This window comes from Lolium perenne, chromosome 4 (assembly GCF_019359855.2).
Source record: "Lolium perenne isolate Kyuss_39 chromosome 4, Kyuss_2.0, whole genome shotgun sequence".
NCBI lineage: Eukaryota > Viridiplantae > Streptophyta > Magnoliopsida > Poales > Poaceae > Lolium > Lolium perenne.
Genome location: NC_067247.2, coordinates 158,003,479 through 158,024,882, shown reverse-complemented (window position 1 = coordinate 158,024,882; position 21,404 = coordinate 158,003,479). Strand labels below are relative to the sequence as shown.

General features: G+C 40.8%; 2 protein-coding genes and 1 pseudogene across 2 annotated transcripts; 2 read left to right on the top strand and 1 right to left on the bottom strand.

The window, feature by feature from the left end:
* Window positions 1-489: 489 nt before the first annotated feature.
* LOC127294270 (uncharacterized) lies at window positions 490-1,358 on the top strand. Its single transcript, XM_051324051.2, has one exon. It carries the CDS (start codon window positions 490-492, stop codon window positions 1,204-1,206), a length of 717 nt encoding a protein of 238 aa, XP_051180011.1. The 3' UTR covers window positions 1,207-1,358.
* A 533-nt stretch (window positions 1,359-1,891) lies between these two features.
* Window positions 1,892-16,125, bottom strand: LOC127294268 (uncharacterized). Its single transcript, XM_051324048.1, has 6 exons — window positions 15,861-16,125; window positions 15,529-15,614; window positions 3,534-5,651; window positions 3,237-3,446; window positions 3,029-3,153; window positions 1,892-2,795 (listed from the first exon to the last, which is right to left on the bottom strand). The coding sequence occupies exons 1-6, from the start codon at window positions 15,861-15,863 to the stop codon at window positions 2,236-2,238; spliced, it is 3,102 nt and encodes a 1,033-aa protein (XP_051180008.1). The 5' UTR covers window positions 15,864-16,125; the 3' UTR covers window positions 1,892-2,235.
* Window positions 16,126-19,900: 3,775 nt separating this feature from the next.
* LOC139830938 (uncharacterized) lies at window positions 19,901-20,654 on the top strand (annotated as a pseudogene).
* The last annotated feature ends 750 nt before the right edge of the window (window positions 20,655-21,404 follow it).

Below are 21,404 nucleotides of genomic sequence, written 5' to 3'. Positions count from 1 at the left end.
GATAATACTAACTCATGTGTGGTGGATCATGCTGCAGGTAGGATAGACATGCCAAGAAGGCAACAATGCTGCACGAGGGTTGAGGTGCAGATGCAACTGTCACAAGTTGAGAACCAAGTTGCCAGATTGTCAGAAGGTGAGTAAGCTGGGTCATTCAGTGAACTCCTCAGCCTCCTGTGATGATTTGCGAATATGGTTTTGAGACAAATCACTCGTGCAGATACTTTGCCATCTATAGATGAGACATGCACACGCTCTCGATCTCACTTATTGCTGCCAGCTGCGCTGACCAGAATAAGAAAGCATCAGTTTTTGCCTTGGGGACAGATGATTAAGCCGCAGCGGAAAACTTGCTCTATAATTCCTTTTGGAGCTTGACTATAAATAGGGTGTGCTACAAAGGGTTGAGCACACAAACAAATTGCATATGTTCTTCACATCCTCTTCCATCTCAAACAGAAAATCATCATCAGTTCATCCATTAGAGACATGGCCTGCCATCAAAGATCTGCAAGTCTGCCTTGTATTCCCAACTCCACTGAATCCAAAGTGGAGGTGGAGCTGCAGGGCCTGCAAACACGCATCTCCTCGCCTTCCGCGACCATCGGCACGATGTGCGATGGTTTGAGGAGGCTTGGAGACATCTACAGCTGCATAGAGGAGATCATGAGCTTGCCTAGCAACCAAGTTAGCCTCTCTTTGCCCCTGCAAAGGAAAATGGTTGAGGAAGAGCTTGACAGATCAATTGTCCTTGTTGACCTCTGCAATGCCATGCAAGAGAACTTGGCAGAGCTGAAGATGAGCATCCAGGAGCTGCAGCTTGGCGTCAAGAGAGGAGATGCCGCAGCCATTCAGCTCAAGATCGAGTCTTTCATTCGCCTCGCGAAGAAGGCACATAAGCCTTTCAAGAAGATAACAAGCAGCAAAGCTATGAGCGAAGGTTGCATGACGGTCAGGCTACTGGTAGAAGCAAGAGAGATGGCTCTCTCTCTGATTGAATCGGCATCTCGCCTCTTACCAAAGCAAATCGTGGTCACCAGATGGTCTCTTGTCTCAAAGAGGTTTCAGAAAAGGAGGGTCGTCTGCGAGGAGACGCAGTTGCGAGCGCTGGAGCACAGCTTGGCTGATCTTGAGAATGGTGTTGAGCCTTTGTTCAGGAGGTTGATCCAGAGCAGGGTTTCACTCCTTAACATCCTTAGCTCATAGGTGATTCTCAAAGCCTTGTTGCTCTAGCAAATCTTTTGTACATGATACTGGATATATACTTGATATTGATTGGTTACACAATTTTGATCATGTATTTTGTCAACTGGTTCTTCTACGTATCTTAATCATTGATACTGTTTCGACCATGTCCATGCTGCCCATACTCGTGCTCATGTTTTTCTAAATTCCATTGCGTATGTAATAAAAAACAGTGTAACAAAAAGGCTGGATATGTAAAATATCTGTGAAGAGTCGTGTTGAAGTTCTATTCAGAACTGAAATATCGATTTAGTGTTTGGATCATATGTATGTAGGTTTCACCCAGGCCAACTGAAACTTGAAAATTTTGATTTTTCATGGCCATCTTCTGGTGGCTCCATACAATTTTTTTACATTGGCATCCAACCTTTATATTGTGGATCTTGGTGGTTAGATGCAAACATGCCATCTCCAACAATTAGCTTGGCATAAAATGCATGAACAAAGATTCGTGCTGGCAATAACCGAAACATAACAGACTGGAGATTCACTTCGAGCTATCAACTACTCCTACACTTCAAAAAGGAAGATGGGCCTGCAACTATTATTGCAAATTTGCAATGGTTCACGTGGTTCTTCGCAAACAGAGGCTTGTAGCCACATATATATTACACAACAATTCAGCGTCAAGAATCACAACTCACGATGAGCACAAGATAACAGGTAATAAATGATAAACTGGTGACAATTTACATGTCATTATGAAGTACAGGGCAGATGCTTTTCCAGTAGTAGAATCTTTCACCTGTCGTCACAATTCTGCCAACACAAAAGTACGCGAGGATAGTTCTGAAGGTAGCATAACCAGACAGAAATTCTGCTCCAGGTACATACTACCGAGTTCAGTTTGGTCATGAAAAGAAGGGAGGCTAACTAGCAAACAGATAGAGACAGATATACAACGGGAGTCAAAATGTGAACTTGCACTAAAGATACTCAGGACTACAACTAGCTTATTTCTAGCCTAAAAAGAGACCACTTCACCATGGCCTACACCACCGACCCAGGCTCTGTCATCACTTGCTGCACAGCAAACAGTAATGCACCTTCCTTCTGCATCTCCTGGATGAGCTCCGCAGATCTCGGTGTCCGTGACATAACAAAGCCACAGATTTTGAGAGGCGGAGCTTCTGGATTTGAGCAGGGTTGTACATGATCAGCTGGGCTGATATTTGCAGAAACTACCGCTCTCATGTCAACCAAGGACAGGCCATTACCAGACAATGTTTCCTTTCCCACTTCGTTTGCATCTAGCAAGGGTTGATTCTCGGGATGAGTGACTTGATCAAGAGGGTCGCTCTGCGCCTTGTCCTGCTGGTCCAACACATTCTGTTCTTGGACATGTTCTTCCTCAGTGACGTGTGCGGGATGAGTGACTTGATCAAGAGGGTCGCTCTGCGCCTTGTCCTGCTGGTCCAACACATTCTGTTCTTGGACATGTTCTTCCTCAGTGACGTGTGCCGAACAGTCTTGTTCCGCTGGAGCTAATCTTTTGATTTCATCTTTTCTGGGCTTGAACACTCCCCATAGATAGGGTTTCCCTTGGAACGCTACAAAAAGGCAGAAACTAATTAGTGATTGACAAATTATTGCCAAGGCATTTTGACATGTAGTAGTGATTTTTTCTGAACCCATACTCGACTGCAACAAACAAAAAATGTTGAAGTAGACAGTACGGAAAATCATGCAGGACTGCATTACACAATACAGCACCAGTGCCGTTTGTGCTGATTAGGTGTATATACTCATAAATTAGAATATTGAGATCTGCAAAATGACCTACTCTGGTTTTCCTCTGCTAGTACAAAAGAAGGGTAGAGACACAGCTTGGCCAAACCAACAATAGCTTCTATAATAATACCGCTATCAGCGACATGCTTCACTAGCTGATCCAGCTCTTTATTTGGCCTAGAGAAGCAAAAAAAAAAAACATTAGACCCTAGTATGTGCAGAAGAAATAAGAAGTGCAGACATGTACAGGCGGAACAAACCTCGTATCGCCACAGAAGAAATACAAGTCAATATTGTCAGCTGGGGGTATTGGTGCCTCCAAGTGCTTTGGACATGTTTTCGATGTAGAAAATTCTGTCACTTTTAATATTGGTGGCAATGATCTTGAGTGTTCCTTCACCTTCTTGCCTGCTTTGGTTGACAGGTGTGCAGCCAATGGAACATAGTTCTTGTCAATCTCCATGATTCCACTATCACAATGGAAATATACATATTAGCACTTGAAAAGAAAATACATGGAAATGAACTCCAGGGAACAAAGAGCATATGTAACATACGTCCAGTAAGGTTTATCAAGGTGTTGCATGTCAATACATTCTGAAATGAGTGGCATCCTTGATATCCCACAGTTGCCCTCCTTGACTACAGTTTGTGATGCCAGCTGTGCTACAACACTCTTAGCACATCCAGAATCCAGATTTCTTACAGATGCATTTTCATCTTTGTTTGCATCTGTGCTTCTCTTATGATTCTTGGAATGTCGATGATTCAAATTTCCTGACCCCGAAGCTTCTTTACCTTTTTTTAAACATCTTCTCTGGTTTTTCGCAGCATTTTGGGTGCATTTTCTTTTCTTCCTCAGATGTCTATCATTATCACAAGACTGAGAATTCAAATCATAGAGTCCCCTTCGTTTCTTTGGCTCACAACTGCTCTGGGGATTATTCAATGAGTAGCTGCTCTCCTGGAGTGTCGGATCGATATTTTCTGAATAAGCTCTTGATTTATCCACAGAACTTCTATGAAGATCTCTTGTAACCATCTCCCTCTTCCGTGGATCTCTGCTGGCCTTCTTAGCCAGCCATGACTTGTCCAGTTTCTTATGTTTTCCCTTCCTGGAGTGCCCAATAACTTTATCATTGCTAACATTGTCTTCCCCAGGCATGTTCTGACCATCTCTCAATGATGCTGCTGGCACAAGTCTACCATCTTTTGACCGTGCAACCTTCTGATATCTGGTTCCATCTGGGTTGTAACTTTCTGACTGTTTACGCTTTCTAGGGTTGATTTTTGTTGACTCGCATGGACCAACAAACTTAGAAGGCAATAACTCGCTGTTAATGCCTTCCCCTTGCAATACCCGGTTAAGAAACATCTTTTTTACACCAAGATATGACGGCTTTTCTGCACTACGTTGGAGGTTTCTTGCATCTCGGTCACCCTTTGCTGGCTCAGGTTCTGAAATTCCATTTTTGTTGTAACAGTTAATTGTCTCTCTATCACCACACATTTGCCTTGGCATCTTCTTGGCTTTGGTGCTCAATAAAACCTCATCTGATCCTCTATTTGCTTTATCCGAGTTGTCTTCATTGGAATGCAAGCATTCATTTTCCATAGAGGGCTTTGATACTTTGAGCGTCTCCATTGTAGGGGCGTTGGTTTGCTCATCCACCAAGCACCTTGTTCTTTCAGCACTACTTTCCTGAACAGCCACGTCTTCTAGTTCATTCGAGGGACTTGATTGCATTGGTACCGTTGGCCAGGAATCCAAATGCTGCATTAGAGGACTCAAGACATCTGCGCTCCCTGTCTTCAGCTCTGATCCTTGGATCCGCTTTGAACAATTTGGTGCAAACTTTGATGCTACGACACTCTTCTCAAAGCCTGTAACTGCCTTCAGTGGTTCAGGTTTCTCCCTGTTTACTGACAAACCAACTGCTTGCTCCACGCTTGCCGACGTAGGACATGGCTTGTCCCCAATCATTGGAAGTGATCCCTCAACATCATTAGTTAGAGAAAATATATCACCCTTTCTTCCTCGTGGAACAAGATCCTCAACATACTTCGCTGAAGGAAAGCAGCAACTCCTTCCATTTGAGAGATGAGTACACTCCGCAGACTTTGAAGTAAGTTTAGAGCCATCCATTGCCTTCTGCAAATTGTTGGGTTCAAATTCTGAAGCATGATTCAAAGGCTGCTCACTTGAACCATCAGAACTCTCCACTGCGCAAGTTAAGTGTCCATTTCTATCCTCCCCTTCCTTCTCACAATCATAGTGGTTGGGTATATCCCCAACAAAGACTTCACAAGAACCTATTGCGTCACCACTACAAAATTGTGCACTGATTGCATGCATACTATCTCTTTCCTCGTGGGACTTGCTTCCACATTGTCCCAGATTGGATGCGTCTCCACTTGGAAAATGTTTAGTACTGTCATCCACATGATAATTTCTTTTCCGACGTGGTCTAATTGTACGAGGTCTTCGTGCCTTAGTTACCTTCTCATTGTCCACATTCGGTTCATTAATCATAGGGCAGCCCAACTGGGTATTACTTAGTTGCACTTCATTGGACGCGTCTTCTAATGATTTAATGGCTTCGTTGTGTTTTGGGATACAGCCACTACATGACCAGTCCACGACCGAATCAAAGATTATTGCATCCAAGCAATATCTACAAAAGAACAAACCATGTTAAGTAAAAGATATAGCTTGTGCTTTCTTTAAAATGATGGTTGTGGGGGATAACACTTGATCCTAATATCTTTACAACCGTCGAGAAAGGATTTCCCCATTCTCTAAAAAGGCATACATATCTTAGGATAGGGCACATGGCAATGTCAAATGCCACAAATGATCAAGTTAAAGTACAAGACATCACACGATGCAAGCATCTCAAAACAAGTTTAGTCTGCTATTGGGCCCAAAGTCGTATGGTATACACGATGTCGAGCATCTCAAAACGAGTTTAGTCCGCTACCGGGCCCAAAGTTGCATGGTATACATGATGGCGAGCATCTCAAAACGAGTTTAGTCCGCTAAAGGGCCCAAAGTCGCATGGTATAGGTTAATTTGGTATGATTGTTTTGCAATCATATCTTAAGTGTCATTGTCACTTACATGGAGTAACGGTAAGCTTTGGATATGGAAGGTGTTTCATATACATCAACATGTGAAGCCACCACACTTAGTGGGTCGAAACAATTAGGATAAGAATAAAATCTAATTCTAACTCAATTTGGCTAAAAGCTAAGCTATTCAACTGCATTTTCCGGTCAAACAAGATGTCCAAAGCATGGAGGAAACATACATTAGTATATATACGTAAGAATAAAGGAGATATTCAAGTTGTTCTAATTACCAAGGTATTGAACTTATGAGCTACTAAAAGCTTGGAAGAAAGTGATTAAGCATTGCTTGAGAAGAGTGACAATGTCACTAGAAACAATTTGGTTTTAAAGCTAGATCGACTACAAAGGCGTTTTTTTGCTTCGCCAGCTTATGAAGTGATATAGGGAGCAGAAGAACTAAGGACATATGGTTTCATCGAATATATTTATCATAATGTTGTGACAAGTATACACATAGGCAATAGTGAGCCCAATATCTTTCCAACCATGATAGGACGGTTAGCCTTAAACCCATGCATTTTTGCCTTAGTGATGGATGAGGTCAAGAAGGATATACAAGGAGATCTTCACTTGTGTATTTGGTTATGATGTGATGTGCTCCTAGTATATGAAACTTCATGTAGTAATGGCAAAATACAAATCAAGGGACCACACAACCCCACATGGTCAAAGCGTTCAAAGCAAGTCGACACATGTCCAAACCAAAAAAAATCAAGTCAAGGTCAACAAGTCAAAAAATGAACTAGACGAAAAGAATGTGAAGATGAAGCCCCAAAAGAAAGAAGGCCATTAGTATGGAGTGTTAATGTTACCTAGGCTAGTCCACTATGGACAATGCACCACACTCTCTCCCTAATACATCATGGACTAGTGAACAACAAATGACCACAACTATCATTTGTTAAGCACCCTAGCCTATAAATAGACCCTTAAGGGGTGTGTAACCATACATTCTCACTTGAATGAAAACTCAAGGGGAGGGCAACAACTCCAAGATCATGATGAAAAGGCTTAGTGTTGGACACGTGGAGTTCATGACGTCTCGGGCCAACATTGGCGAGAGGAACGCCTAGAGTCGACACCAGGATAGCCCAAGCTTCGCACGAAGGGCCTCTTCTTAGGACACTCTCAACATAAGACAAAGTTGCGCTGATGTTGTGCCAATTGTCTTTTAGCATACGAAGACCTTTCAAAAGGCCGGCGTACATGCCCTTACTAACTACTAACGCATCATACTGCAATACTTGAGGCACCCCCTAATCATCCGTTGTTCGAGTAAAACAATGAAACTTGGCTATGAGCAAATTAAATCCATGGAGCCAAACATCGATGGCATCGGAGGTAAAGAGAGAAAGGACTGTCACAATGACATGAGTGCCTATGAGGAACACCTTTCGACACTTGGGATCAATGTTGCAAAGCAATGTTAGCCGTAGGATCAAAGCTAGGTGGATGAACTAGAGGCATACATGTGGCATCCTATATGACAAGGTCCAAGAAACGCTAAAAGGCAAGTCCTATAGTACGAGAATCAAACATGTGTTAGCTATATGGAGTAGAATGTTGGCCCATTAGGGCATGCACGATGGTGAAATCTAAGGAGTGCCACGTACGAGAATCAAACATATGTTAGCTATATAGAGTAGAATGTTGGCCCATTAGGGCATGCGCAATGGTGAAATCTAAGGAGTGCCACGTAGGATAAACACAGAGATGGAGGAAAGAGAAAGGTTTAAAAAATTGCCACGTAGGATAAACACAGAGAAAGCAAAAATCTCTCTCACCACACATATTTAGAGATGTCTAGTTACTAGAGATAAGACTATAGAATAACCATTCTAGATCATGGTTTATGGTCATCTATCTATATTACATGAAAGAATTAGATACAACAACCTTATCAATACATCTAAAATTGAGTGTGAAAAGATGTGCTTGATATGGTTGATGTGTGGTCATATAGCAGATGACCGAATTTGGAACATGGGGATACGTAATATCGTATGGTGACACCGCTTACCCAACGCCAACTAAGGTGGTTTGAGCACATCCAAGAGCAACCTCCCAAAGAACCCGTCAATAGTGGAATGTTTAAGGATAAGAAGATATACTAGCAAGGAGGGGCCAACAAAAGTTAAAATATAAGTAGGTAGGAAAAAAGGATTTGTAGATAGGAATGTTCCTAGACATTGGCTCTTGGTAAGACTTCATGGAAATCAACAATATGTGTGATAGAATCTTATTTTACTCTAATGACCTTTGTTTACTTTTTTCTCTCATTTGCCTTTTGGTTTTCTTACGTTTATGTTGGTTTCATATCTACCTTACCCCAACTTGCTTGGGCTAAACAAATTGATATCACAAGCTTATTATGATTTAGCTAGCTATGTTTTGGACTGATTAATAAGCCAATATTTGTAATTTTATCATTGTCCTAAAAATAATTAGATCATCATAATGACATAACCATCTAGGCTCAAGTTCATACACTACTATATCTATGTCCAACAAGGGGATCATGTGAAGATGGAAATCATTATGGATGATACATATATTTGACTAGCAAAATCAAAGTCAATAGGATCCATTGTTACAAGATTGATCAGGTCCACAATGCATGTGGTATATGAAGAACTGAAGATGGTTATTCCTACTAGTAATGCAACAAGTAACTTCACCATCTCAACATTTTTTTCAATATGAACTTGTGAAGTTTATGTTGGAACATGGTAATTTCACCACCTCCAACAAAGTAACCACAAAACACAGGCGTCTCACCGTCTCACCATTTCACCAATCCCAAAATCGATTATCCCTAACCACCTCCCTCCCGCTTCGAAGCGAAAATTTTTGGACATATATCCACCTATAGAAAAATAAAATATCACCATCCACCCCTTCAATCAACCTCAAAATTGATTATCCCTAAACATCTCTCATCCTACAAAACGAACAAAATATTTTCATATCTATCCACTCAACAACAACAACAACAACAACAACAACAACACAACATCAAAGCCTTTTCTCCAAGCAAGTTGGGTAGGCTCGATATGAAACCCAGTGGATAACATAAGGAAACCAAAACAAGGAGAGAGAAAAAGAATAGTAAACTAAGATTCTGACATATCATTCAATGATTTCCACCAAAATAAGGATACAAAAAAGGAGATGGTTTTACAAATATCAGTATGTGAAGCGAAAATTTTTGGACATATATCCACCTATAGAAAAATAAAATATCACCATCCACCCCTTCAATCAACCTCAAAATTGATTATCCCTAAACATCTCTCATCCTACAAAACGAACAAAATATTTTCATATCTATCCACTCAACAACAACAACAACAACAACACAACATCAAAGCCTTTTCTCCAAGCAAGTTGGGTAGGCTCGATATGAAACCCAGTGGATAACATAAGGAAACCAAAACAAGGAGAGAGAAAAAGAATAGTAAACTAAGATTCTGACATATCATTCAATGATTTCCACCAAAATAAGGATACAAAAAAGGAGATGGTTTTACAAATATCAGTATGTATTTGAAGATATACCATATTTCACGGTTATATCCGGCCAATATCCACCAAATTATCCGGCAACTAATACATCTAATGTTAGGCCTACTAATATATAAAATTGTAGCCTAGCCCATAATTGGCAACATCTTTATATATACCCTAACGCCATAACTCTAGTTCCATCAGTTCCCTCTAGCCCGTACCCCTAGGCCAGCTCCGACCAACGATGTAGCCCTAGCCGCTAGGGGCTAGTAGCAGTTATTCCTGATTTGTAGAAGAAATTTTACAAGCTAATTGTGCTCCACTAATCAATCTTGTTTTTATTCTCAAAGTGAGATAGACAAAATGTTTATTCGCAACCGAACAGTACTTGCCTCGTATTCGGTCCGTATTTGTAACGGATAGGCTCTGATTCCTTATTCGTATCCGCACACTATCCGCTTCGATTCAGAATCGGAAAAAATATGTATACGAATATGGTTTCACTACTATTCCACCGTATTCGCTCCATTTTCATCCCTACCCCATATGAGAGGTGATAATGCATCCATGGTCATTTGGCAAGCTCCCTAGCTTATAAAGAGAACCCTAAGGGGTGTGTGGCCATATACTCTCATTTGAATGAAACCAGGGGGGTTACAACTCCAAGTTCATCACTAGGATGTTCACTGTTGGACCCATGGAGTTCATGACGACTAAGGACAACATTGCGAGAGGAACGCCTAGAGTTGACACTTAAGAAGTTCACAACAGAAGGGCCTCCTTTTAGGACACTCTGAACACATGAAACTAAGTCGCGCTACGATGAGGAAACCAAACATATCCAAAATAACATAACTATGTCAATTGTCTCTTTGTGTACAAAGGTAGCCCTAATCATTCGTTGTTCGATTAAAACAATGGAGTAAAACTTCAATGGTGTTGGGAGCAAAGTGAGAAAGGTTAGACTAAAATGACAAACAATGCCTAAAGGGAACACCTCCCAATAGTTGGGAACAATGTTGCAAAAGCAATGGTTGTATCCATGACGATGTTATATGGCATCATATATGACAAGAAGGTCCAACAAACGCTAAAAGGCAAGTCCTATAGGATAGCAATCATGCCTACATTGCTATATGGAGTAGAATGTTGGTCATTCAAGACAAAACATCTAAAATTAAGTTGTTACAAGATGTGTGTGATATTGTTGATGTGTGGCTATACAACAAAGGACCGAATTTAGAATGAGGTAATACGTGACATGGTAGGGTGACACGGATTGAAGAGAAGCTTACCAAACACCAATATGGATATGGACATCCAAACCAATACAACATGGCCTCAAACCAAGCACACACCAAGTACAAACCCCATGCACCACCCAACATGTGCAACAAAATGCTCGTGGATTCATGCAAATAAATATGTTAAATTTAAGAGAAAATCAAAGTAGCAAGTGCATGCACATTTCTCCTACCATGCCCTACACTTTCTCAAATGCAAATGCATGCCCACCTAATGATAGCATCATCACTAATTACTAAATTTGAAATACATAAAATTTATCTGTCAAACCCTTAATCCACTTAGGAATATGTCTTCACTTCAAGTTCATCCAAACAAGGGTTTCAAAAAAATGCTATGTTATATTAGTTTGACGATTTTTTCCTAATCATCACTAGCGCCAAGGGGCAGTTACCACGAAAGTAAGACATGGTTATCATGTAATAATTTATATGTTTATGTGAAATGCGATATTTTTGAGATATGTCATGCAATAATTTATATGTCTATGTGCATTGCGACGTTTTAGAGCTAGAGAGAGCGAGTATTCCAAAATTTAACACTATTAAGCTTCATGCACCAACCATTAGGACCAAAAGTTTGGATCAATGGAGAAGGTTGGGCAATCCACATATACTTCACCACCGTTTTTAACGTGTGGTGTTGTAGGACCTATGCTCTAATATCATATTAAGTTGCATGGACCAATAAGTAGACTAAAACAAACAAAATTACTACTATGTAAACTTTATATTAGTGGAGAATGACATCCAACAACCTAAGTAAGTTACTAAGTAAACTCATACAGAAGCCTCACCTAGGAGTAACTCCCATAAAGCGAAAGAAAAGACCACTCAGTCCAAGGAAAAACAACCTGCCCAAAACAAGTTGGTGGTAAGAGCAGGGCTAAGCCTGTGATAAAGTGTTATAAATGTGGTGAAGAGGGACATGTATCTAGCAACTGCCAATTGAGGAAATTTGTCAACACGACAATCCATGATGGCAAAGATGATGATGAATGTGAATCTGAAGGTGTAGAAGGACAAGATATATGTGAAGAAGAGGGAGAAGAGGTGGTATGCGTGATTCAGGGTCCCTTGTGCTCAACACGGCAGCCCAACAACACACAACACACAACAGAAGAAAATATTTGAGAGCAAATGCACGATGAATGGCAAGGTATGCAAATTAGTGATTGATAGTTGCAGCTGTGAAAATCTTATCTCTCAAAAATTGGTGAACCATTTCAAGCTTGAGACACATGATCATCCAAACCCCTACACTATTGGATGGATCAAAAAAAGGAGTGAATATGAGGGTCACCAAACAATGCAACCTGCTACTCTTTTTGGGCAAGTACTATCGCTCAAGTGTGTATGTGATGTTGTTGATATGGATGCCAACCATGTTCTTCTTGGAAGACCTTGGCAATTTGATGTGAATACAACACACAAAGGAAAGGAATTTTTTTACTCTTTCACTTGGAACAAGCGGAAGATCATCATTCTACCAAATCAATCATAGGGGCGGGGCTGTTAAGAGTTTAGTGCACGTTGAAGCGGTTCCTTCAACATTCGTGATGTTCACATTGTAGCAACACGGTGGAGCTGTTCCTCCACAACCTTGTGCTGCTTCAACTAGAAGAAAAAATAAGTAGAGATGAGGGCTGGCAAGAAAGAAGCCCATTAAGATGTAGTGTTTGGTGGACTAGTCCATTATGGACAATTTACCACGTCATCTCCCTCGTCCATCATGGACTAGTGAACAACAAATGACCATAAGTATCCTCCCACATTGGAGATGGTATGGCATCCTTAGTCATTTGACAAGCTCCCAAACATATAAATAGACCCATAAGGGTGTTTAACCATACACTCTCATTTGAATGAAAACTAAAGGAGGGTTGCAACTTCAAGTTCATGAGGAGGAGGTTTAGTGTTGGGCCCTTGGAATTCGTTATGACCAAGGCCAACGCTGATGAGAGGAACACCTAGACTCGATACTTTGGCATTTCACGACAACCCAAGCCTCGTACAAAGGACATATTCTTAGGACAATCTCAACACATATGACAAGTCACGCTCCGACAAGGCAAGCAAACTTCAAAAAGATAAAAATGACAACAAAACTAGAGTGAGCCTCAATAGGAAATTAGATCTATGGAGTCAAACTTCAATGGCGTCGAGAGCAAAGAGAGAAAGATAAGTGAAAAAAAAGACTGCCTAAGGGAAACACCTTTTGATAATTGGGAACAATGTTGCAAAGCAACAGTGGTATCAATGACTATGTTAGAACAATGTTGCAAAACAATGTTGCAAAGTAACGGTGGTATATGTAGCAAAATGTTGGCCCATTAAAAACAAAACATCCAACATTAATTTGTTAGAAGATGTGTGTGATACTGCCATAGAACAATGGAGCGAATCAAGCATCAAGTCAACTAACCAATAGTTACATTGCTTCATTGAACCATTGAACACGCACATATAGAGAGCAGTCTAACAAATGAACCAAATTAGTGTATCAGCAGTGCATCATGCTTAGGTGCAACACCATCAAACTATGACACTACACTGCAAACAATATCTTAACAAAAAAGACTTGTGGATGTGGGCAAAAGGTAATATGTGATATGGTATAGTTGCAAAGTAACACAAGCTAAGGTGGTTTGGGCACATCCATGAGTGCCCTGCCAAAGCACGAGTTAAAAGTGGAATTCTAAAGTACAGAAAGAAATCCTAGCATGGACAGGGGTCAACCAAAGTTAACATGGTAGAAGGCAAGGAAAAAGGGGCTCGCATACTAGATTGTTTCAACAAATTTGGCCCTTGTAGGACTTCATGGAAAACATCAACACATGTAATAGGATCTTATTTTAATCTAACATACTTGTTCACTTCTTCTCTTTTACTTTTTGGTTCTCATAGGTTTATGTTGGTTTCATCTCTACCTTAACCCAACTTGCTTGGGCAAAAAATTGATATCTCTGTGTAGGTTCTTGATAAATATTCAAGAATTCATCTTCAAATGAGGAACTTACCACAAGCTCATTGTGATTTAGCTATGCTTTGTACTAATGGTACCATTCTTTGCAATTTTACCATATTGTAAAAAAAAATTAGATCTTAATGGCACTATCATCCGCTGGAAACGAGGCTTAAGTTCATACCAGCAAGGGGTTCATGTTAAGATGAGTATCATTATCGATGATGCTTGTATTTGACTAGCCAAATTAAGTCAAGAGGATTCTTTGTTACTAGATTAACCTAGTCCACAATTCATGTGGTGTATGAAGAACTAAATATGGCCATTCATACAAGTAATTTTTTTACATGCATTCTTACAAAGTAAAGCAGCAAGTAAAGTCGCCATCTCGGCATATTTTTGTTGATATGAACTGTAAAGTTTATGTGTCAAATTGCATGTGCAAAGTGGTAATTTCAACACCTCCAAGAAAGAAATAAAAAAAAACACATATTTCTCACCATTCGATTAAGCATAAAATTCATTATCCCTATCAACCCCTCCTTTGAACCAAGCAAACAGTTTCACATAAATCTACCCAATAGCACAAAAAAATAAGATATCCCCATCCACCCCTTCAACCAACCACAAAATCAATTATCCGTGACCAAACCATGATTTTTGAGTCGCAGAGTCAAGTCAAGTCGCCAAGGCTGAGACTCGTGACTTGCTGACTTGACTCAGCGACTAGGGCTTGTATAGTCGCCCCATGTCGCCTGCAGTAAACGGCCAAAAATACTCTCATTTGCAAAGCCCATTAAGGTCACATAAGCAAAATTAGTCCGGTCATCTATCCCAGCCAGGCTGACTAGGCCCAGCATGGCCCAGTTAACAACTCCCAGCCTCACCTCTCACTTAACCTAGCAATTACATGAATCCTCCAAGCGTCGCAAGCCGCACTTAGGCACGCAAGCTCGCTCGAGCCTCTCCCCTCTTCTTCATCTGCGACGCCGGCGAGGAGCAGCGGCGACCGACGGCAGCTCGAGCCTCTCCTCCTGAGCTCTGCCCTTTCTTTCCCATCCATCCCCTTCTCTCTGAAATACCGAGACCGACACAGGTAGAGATCCCCCACAAAAAATTTCTGGCTGATAAACAGGGACGACCGACGACTATTCCCCGCCACCGTATAGTCGCTGTATAGTCGCCCGCGAGCCAGGAAGTCGCGCGACTCGCTTGCTGAGTCAAGTCGCTAGTGCGGCTTGTCCATGGCAGAACGACTCGGAATTAGTCGGCGACTAATCAAAAATCATGGACCAAACTGAACAAACAATTAGCTCAATTATCCACCCAATCAACCAAATAATATCATATCCCCAACAATGTTGATGTGGATATCCAAACGAAGGAAGCAAGAGAACTTGTACTCAAACCAAGCACACACCAAGTACAAACCCCATCAACCAACCAACATGTGTGACAAAATGCTTGTTGAATCTAAACAAAACATTTTTTCCACGAGATTGTGAAATATACCACAGGGCAAGTTACCACATTAAGTTATCCATGCATTTAGAAAGGTAAAACACTTAATCTAGAATTTCGAGATAAAAACACATGGCATGCTGATAACTAGGAGGGGATTATTATCACGACCAAGAAGCGTACCGATGCCTGGCGGCGCTCTTGCATTTGCTGCAGCGCAGCAACAGTTTTCTGATGCCAGCATCTCCACACTCTTCGCACACAGCATCCTGCACACAAAAATCCACAAAAGCAAATAGGGGTTCTCAGATTAGCATCGGCAGCGAAGATCTCCCATGTAAACAGAATCCCCAATAACCCCATCCCTGTGAACACAGATCGCCCCCGAAATAAATCGATCTGATTGCTCCCCTAGCGCCCATGCGAATCGAAATCAGGCCCGCCGCCGCCACCAGGAAGGATAACCTCAAGAAACGAAAAGAAATAAGAAAGAACGGGGAGTGAAGAAACGGTACCATCTCGCAGCGCCTGCAGGATCCCCACAGATCTTCCGGTTCCCGAGCTAAAAGAGCATCGAAAACCGGGCCTTGCTGATCTCCACCATGAACAGAAGCAGCAGTAGCTAAGGTGGGAGCGAGAGAGCGGCGCTGGGGACGGAAGGCAACAAAAGCCGACGGAAGGAAGAGGCGGTATCAGGGGGAGGCGAACACGCGATTGATGCGGGGTGGAGGTGGGTGGGAGGTGGCGGCGGCTTGTGGCAGCGCCGCGGGGGGTGCGTAGGGCATAGGTGGCACAGTATCGGTCGTCCGAATCCAATCCAACCCCGTGTTTATTTCCGTGTTATGCTTTTTCTTTTGAGCAGATATTTCCTTGTTAGATGTTGTTTCGTTTTTTTAGGTGTCCGTGTTATTTCTGTTGGCAGATCTGAGCCCAATCAACCAAAGATACAGGCTCAATTAGCCCACTATTAGCAGCCCAACATGATACTACTGTAGTGTTTAGATTACAATCTGAAACTCTAGTACAATTTATAAAAAAACCCTAAACTCATAAAACCGTCTAAAATATCCCTTCCTACCAATTGACGGGTTTAATTCCTACGCTCCCAACTCTAGTATTTAAAATATATCATGTCTATATTGGTACAGCTTATGTTGTGAATGAAGAAAATTATGCTATGGAGGAAGAATGCTTGGAAAGTGAAAGGGGGGATGTTGAACTTTGTGACGATGAATCTTTTCTTGATTAATCATTTCATTTGAACTCATTCTATGGTCATTATTATTTTTATGATAAGTGGGCCAAAAGTATTTTGGAAAGGGATACTATTGTAGCACTAGTTCTCCCAATAAAAAATTGTTGATGATGGTGGGGAGCACTTCATAGATATATTACATGGTAGTGTACTAGATGTTGTTCCTATTTTTCTTGTTAATCCTCCACGTGGAGAAATGGTGACTAGTTTATGGGAGGGTGAAAACGATATCAATGTCATGGAAGATCATTTCTCTTTGAAATCATTGTTGTGTTGATGCTAGTGGAAATTATGGTGTTCAGATTGCTTCTAATGTTTGCAATAATTATGAGAGATGAGGAAATACGATTCCTCTCTAGAAACTTCAAAAAAAAGATTCCTCTATAGGCTCCCATTTTTATTTAAGTTGCAAGTATGAACTTTTGGTATGCACTGGTTACCTCTATATTGCTACAATTTGTTTACTTATGGAATGTTCATGGCAACCGACAACGCATACCAATTTGTTGAGACTCTAAGCGTAGAAGGTTGCATCAAGTGGATCTTTCCCTGCAAGAATGACTCGGGGTACATTGAATAACGAACACAGCGATTCTTGGGCCAACTTCTCCTTCTTCTATCAATATTTGCAAAACGGAAACTTCCATTTAGCTGAAGCCCGAACGGAGTAAGAAAATGTATGCTTTTTACCAACAGAGCACTTGTCCCTTGATTGTTTCTTGTATCATGCTATCCTCATTGATAAAGAGGTGGGTTAGAATGAGCACTATAAATTTCCTTGTGTCCCCAACTCAACTATGGTGAAAACAGTGTAATAAAGATGTTGTTGATAATAAAAGTAAAGTAGAAACCAACATAACGAAATGCAGTGAATGTATTCGCATTTTTGGTATATTTTAACGTGTAATTTATAACAAAAAATAAAGCAAAGAATTTTTTTGTTATAGTAAAAAAGTGGACCAATATACATTCATTCACGTGACCTCTTTATCATAAACATGGTGACATAAAATAAGCTCTTCTAGACATGTTATTTTCATGCAACATCTATGTAGTGTTTGGGAGATATTCATATGCATCACGTCCTCATGCAACATTGTTGTCACTAAGCTGTTTAGCACATTGCCTTCCCATTATCCCTAGTGAGCTAGAACAAGAAAGGTAAAACGCATGACGGTTCCAAATTTTATGTCACTATCAAGGACCCACCATAAGTGTACTCATATAATACACACCTTCCCTCACACACGCCCTAATATACTAGGTTGATAAGAACATGTACATGAGAACGGGGTAATAATATGCATATACAAATATATCAAACACATACTGAAACTGCATCTCATATCAAAAGATACACCATGAAGTGTAATGCAAATATGACCATTATAATGTAGGGAAATTCATGTGGTTCTCGACATGAAAGCACATAGATATAAATTGATCAAGCTAATGCCGCAAATTTGTATTCCACGGGTGAACTACTCATTTCTCATCATGACAACGATGACGAAGATGTTGGAGATGTAGAGATGTAGGAGGTGCAAATGGGAGAGGCTTCGACAGTTTCTCCCTCCAATCTTCATCGATGGCGGACTTCTCTTTCTCTTTTTTAAGTCGCGAAAACTGGGGAGATGTTGGGGATGTTTCTATTGGTGCGCTATCTCTCTTCGGTAGTCGCAAAAACGAGGACTTATATAGGTGGTTTTAAGTCAAGAAGGTTACATGTGCGTCAATATGAAGTCGATTAGACGGCCGAGGGACCCGAAGCCATCATCGGCGTGCCTGGCATGGTGGGCCACACCTGGGGGCCCACAGCCTCCACTTTGGTCTTGAAATCTTTGTTTTCCATAAATAGTGTTGTGGTGAAATCTCTAAATTGTTTGAGTTCCAAAAGGTTCATGAAAATCCAAAATACGAATAAAGGGTTTCCTTTTTTTCAGAACTAGAGATACCAAAGCAATGTGACTTCGAGTGAGAACTTCCTTAAATTGAAACATTGGTGGAAAATTATGGTATGTTGTAAATATGTTTAACATTAAGGGCTTCTTTGATTCATAGGATTCATATAGGAATTGTGTAGGGTTTATATCATATGGAAATTTTTCCTGCACTATTTGATTGATTCATAGGAATATAGACTATATGAACTAATCATGTTGGAATCTTGTAGTGCAAATCATATAGGAATAAAACATTAGATCATACATAATGAAACATTTCCTTTGGCACAATCAAACATAACTCATCTTGCTATATGATTCAACTAGCCATGACATCTCAATCATATGCTTTTCCTATTCGTACGATTTTCCTATCCTATGAAGCAAAGGAGCCCTAAGATAATAAACTTTAAAATTCATAGATACGAGGTATATCAAATGCCAATGCATATGAAGAAATTAAGACTTCGTTATTGAGCATTCTATCTTTTGTGCTGCTATCTACTTTGATTAAAAAATATTACTTATTTTCTTTTACTAGTTCCCAACCGCGGGTGGAGTGAATCCCACAAAAAAATCAGTAACTAAAAGAATAAAAATAAAAATGATTGAGTCATTTAAAGAGCATCTCATGGGATCCCGTTATTTTATATATAAGTTTATCTACTATTAATCCATGAACAATGTAGGAGTTTTAATCAAAACATTGTTTTGAAAAGTAAATGAAATAGATGAGCATCATAAAAGCAAAGATCGACTTTGAACTCTTTTTGTTCACGCCTACCTAACCCTTGCAATATTAGTTAAAACTTTTCCGTTGAAAAAACAAAAGGAAGTTTCCCTTTTTTTTGTCCTCTATTTTTTCTAAGAGATTTTTCCAAAAAATCAACTTTAGCGGAGAAATGATAGTTAAGGATACTAATGCATGTGTGGTGGATCAGGTTGACGCTAGCAGACTTTCCCAGAAGGCAAAAATGGTCCATGGGGGTTGAGGCGCAGGTGCAACTGATATAAGTTGAGAACCAAATTATCAGACTGCCAGAGGTGAAGTCACCTAGGTCTTTCAGCAATCAATAATTTGCCGATCTGTATTATGAGATAAATCACTCGTGCGGATACTTTGCCATCTATAGATGAAACATGTACACGCTCTCGATCCCACTTATTGTTGTCAGTTGCACTAACCAGAATAAGAAAGCATCAGTTTTGCCTTAGTGACAGATAATTAAGCCGCAGCGGAAAACTTGCTCCATTATTCATTTTGGTTGTTGACTATAAATAGATTGCGATACAATGGATTGAGCACCAGCAAAGTGCATCAGTTCTTCACTTCCTCTTCCATCTCAAATAGAAAAACATCATCAGTTCATCCACTAGAAACATGGCCTGCCATCAAAGATCCGCAAGTTTGCCTTCTATTCCCCACTCCACCGAATCCAGAGTGGAGGTGGAGGTGGAGCTGCAGGCGTTGCAAACACGCATCTCCTCACCTTCCGCAACCATCGGCTCAATTTGTGATGGTCTGAGAAGTCTTGGAAACACCTACGACTGCATAGAAGATATTATGAGCTTGCCTAGCAACCAAGTTGGCCTCTCCTTGCCCCTGCAAAGAAAAATGGTTGAGGAAGAGCTCGACAGATCACTGATCCTCGTTGATCTCTGCGATGCCATGCAAGAGAGCTTAGCAGAGGTGCATCCAGAAGCTGCAGCTTACTCTCAAGAGAGGAAATGACGCGGCCATTCAGCTCAAGATCGAGTCTTTCATTCGCCTTGCGAAGAAGGCACAAAAGCCTTTCAAGAAGATCACAAACAACAATGCTATGGACGAAGGTTGCAGGACGATCATGCTACTGGCAGAAGCAAGAGAGATGGCGGTCTCTCTGCTTGAATCCGCATCTCGCCTCTTACCGAAGCAGATCGTGGCCACCAATGGAAGCAAATGGTCTCTTGTCTCAAAGAGGTTCCAAAAAAGGAGGGTCTTCTGCGAGGAGGCGCAGTTGCAAACGCTAGAGCGCGGCGTGGCAGATCTTCAGAACAACGTTGAGCCTCTGTTCAGGAGGTTGATCCAGAGCAGGGTTTCACTCCTGAACATCCTTAGCTCATAGATGCTTCTCAAGCCTTGTTGATCTAGCAAAACTTTTGTACATGACACCAAATAATGGATTGGTTACACAATTTTGACTATATATTTTGTCAATTTGTTGTTCATGTCGACATTTCTTAATTTGTGATGATGCTTCTCGGTGAAGAGTCTCATCCTGTTCATATGTTCATATATTTTGATTTATGTACATGGATCATATATTCATATGTCAGCGCACTGAATCGTTATACGGCGGATCTTGGTGGCACACACATATGAACATGGCAGCTCCAACAATCTACATTGGCTCGAAACTCGAAACACGTGAACAGAGATTCTTGCTGCCAACAATTGGGACATAACAGACTGGAAGTTCACATGAAGGAAGGTTGAACAACAATTAGTATCCGCATCATGCTGATAAACGATAAACCGGTGGCAGTTTTTGATTATTTGCCACACCATGTGTCACTAACATGTGGCGATCAATGTGGCAAATAATCAAATTTTAAAAGAGAAGTGTTGCAAATGATCAAATATTCCAATCTTGTACAGGGACGATGCTTATACAGTACTATAATCTTTCACCTGACCTCACAGCTAGCCCTACACCAAACTACCAAAGTAAGCTAAGTCATAGACCTGAAGGTAGTATAACCAGACAAAAATTCTGCTTCAGACAATACACCCTACTCGAAGACCACCGCAGTTTGGTATACACAGCAAACAGATACAAAGATATACATAGAAGGCTGGGGCACACACAACGAGCACTAAA

Excerpts from the sequence above, each read along its gene's own strand:
- LOC127294270 (XM_051324051.2), top strand. The coding sequence starts at position 490 with ATGGCCTGCCATCAAAGATCTGCAAGTCTGCCTTGTATTCCCAACTCC.
- LOC127294268 (XM_051324048.1), bottom strand. Across the intron at positions 3,447-3,533 it reads CTTGATAAACCTTACTGGAC|TGGAATCATGGAGATTGACA; the intron begins GTATGTTACATA and ends CCATTGTGATAG. Across the intron at positions 2,796-3,028 it reads ACTAGCAGAGGAAAACCAGA|CGTTCCAAGGGAAACCCTAT; the intron begins GTAGGTCATTTT and ends GCCTTTTTGTAG.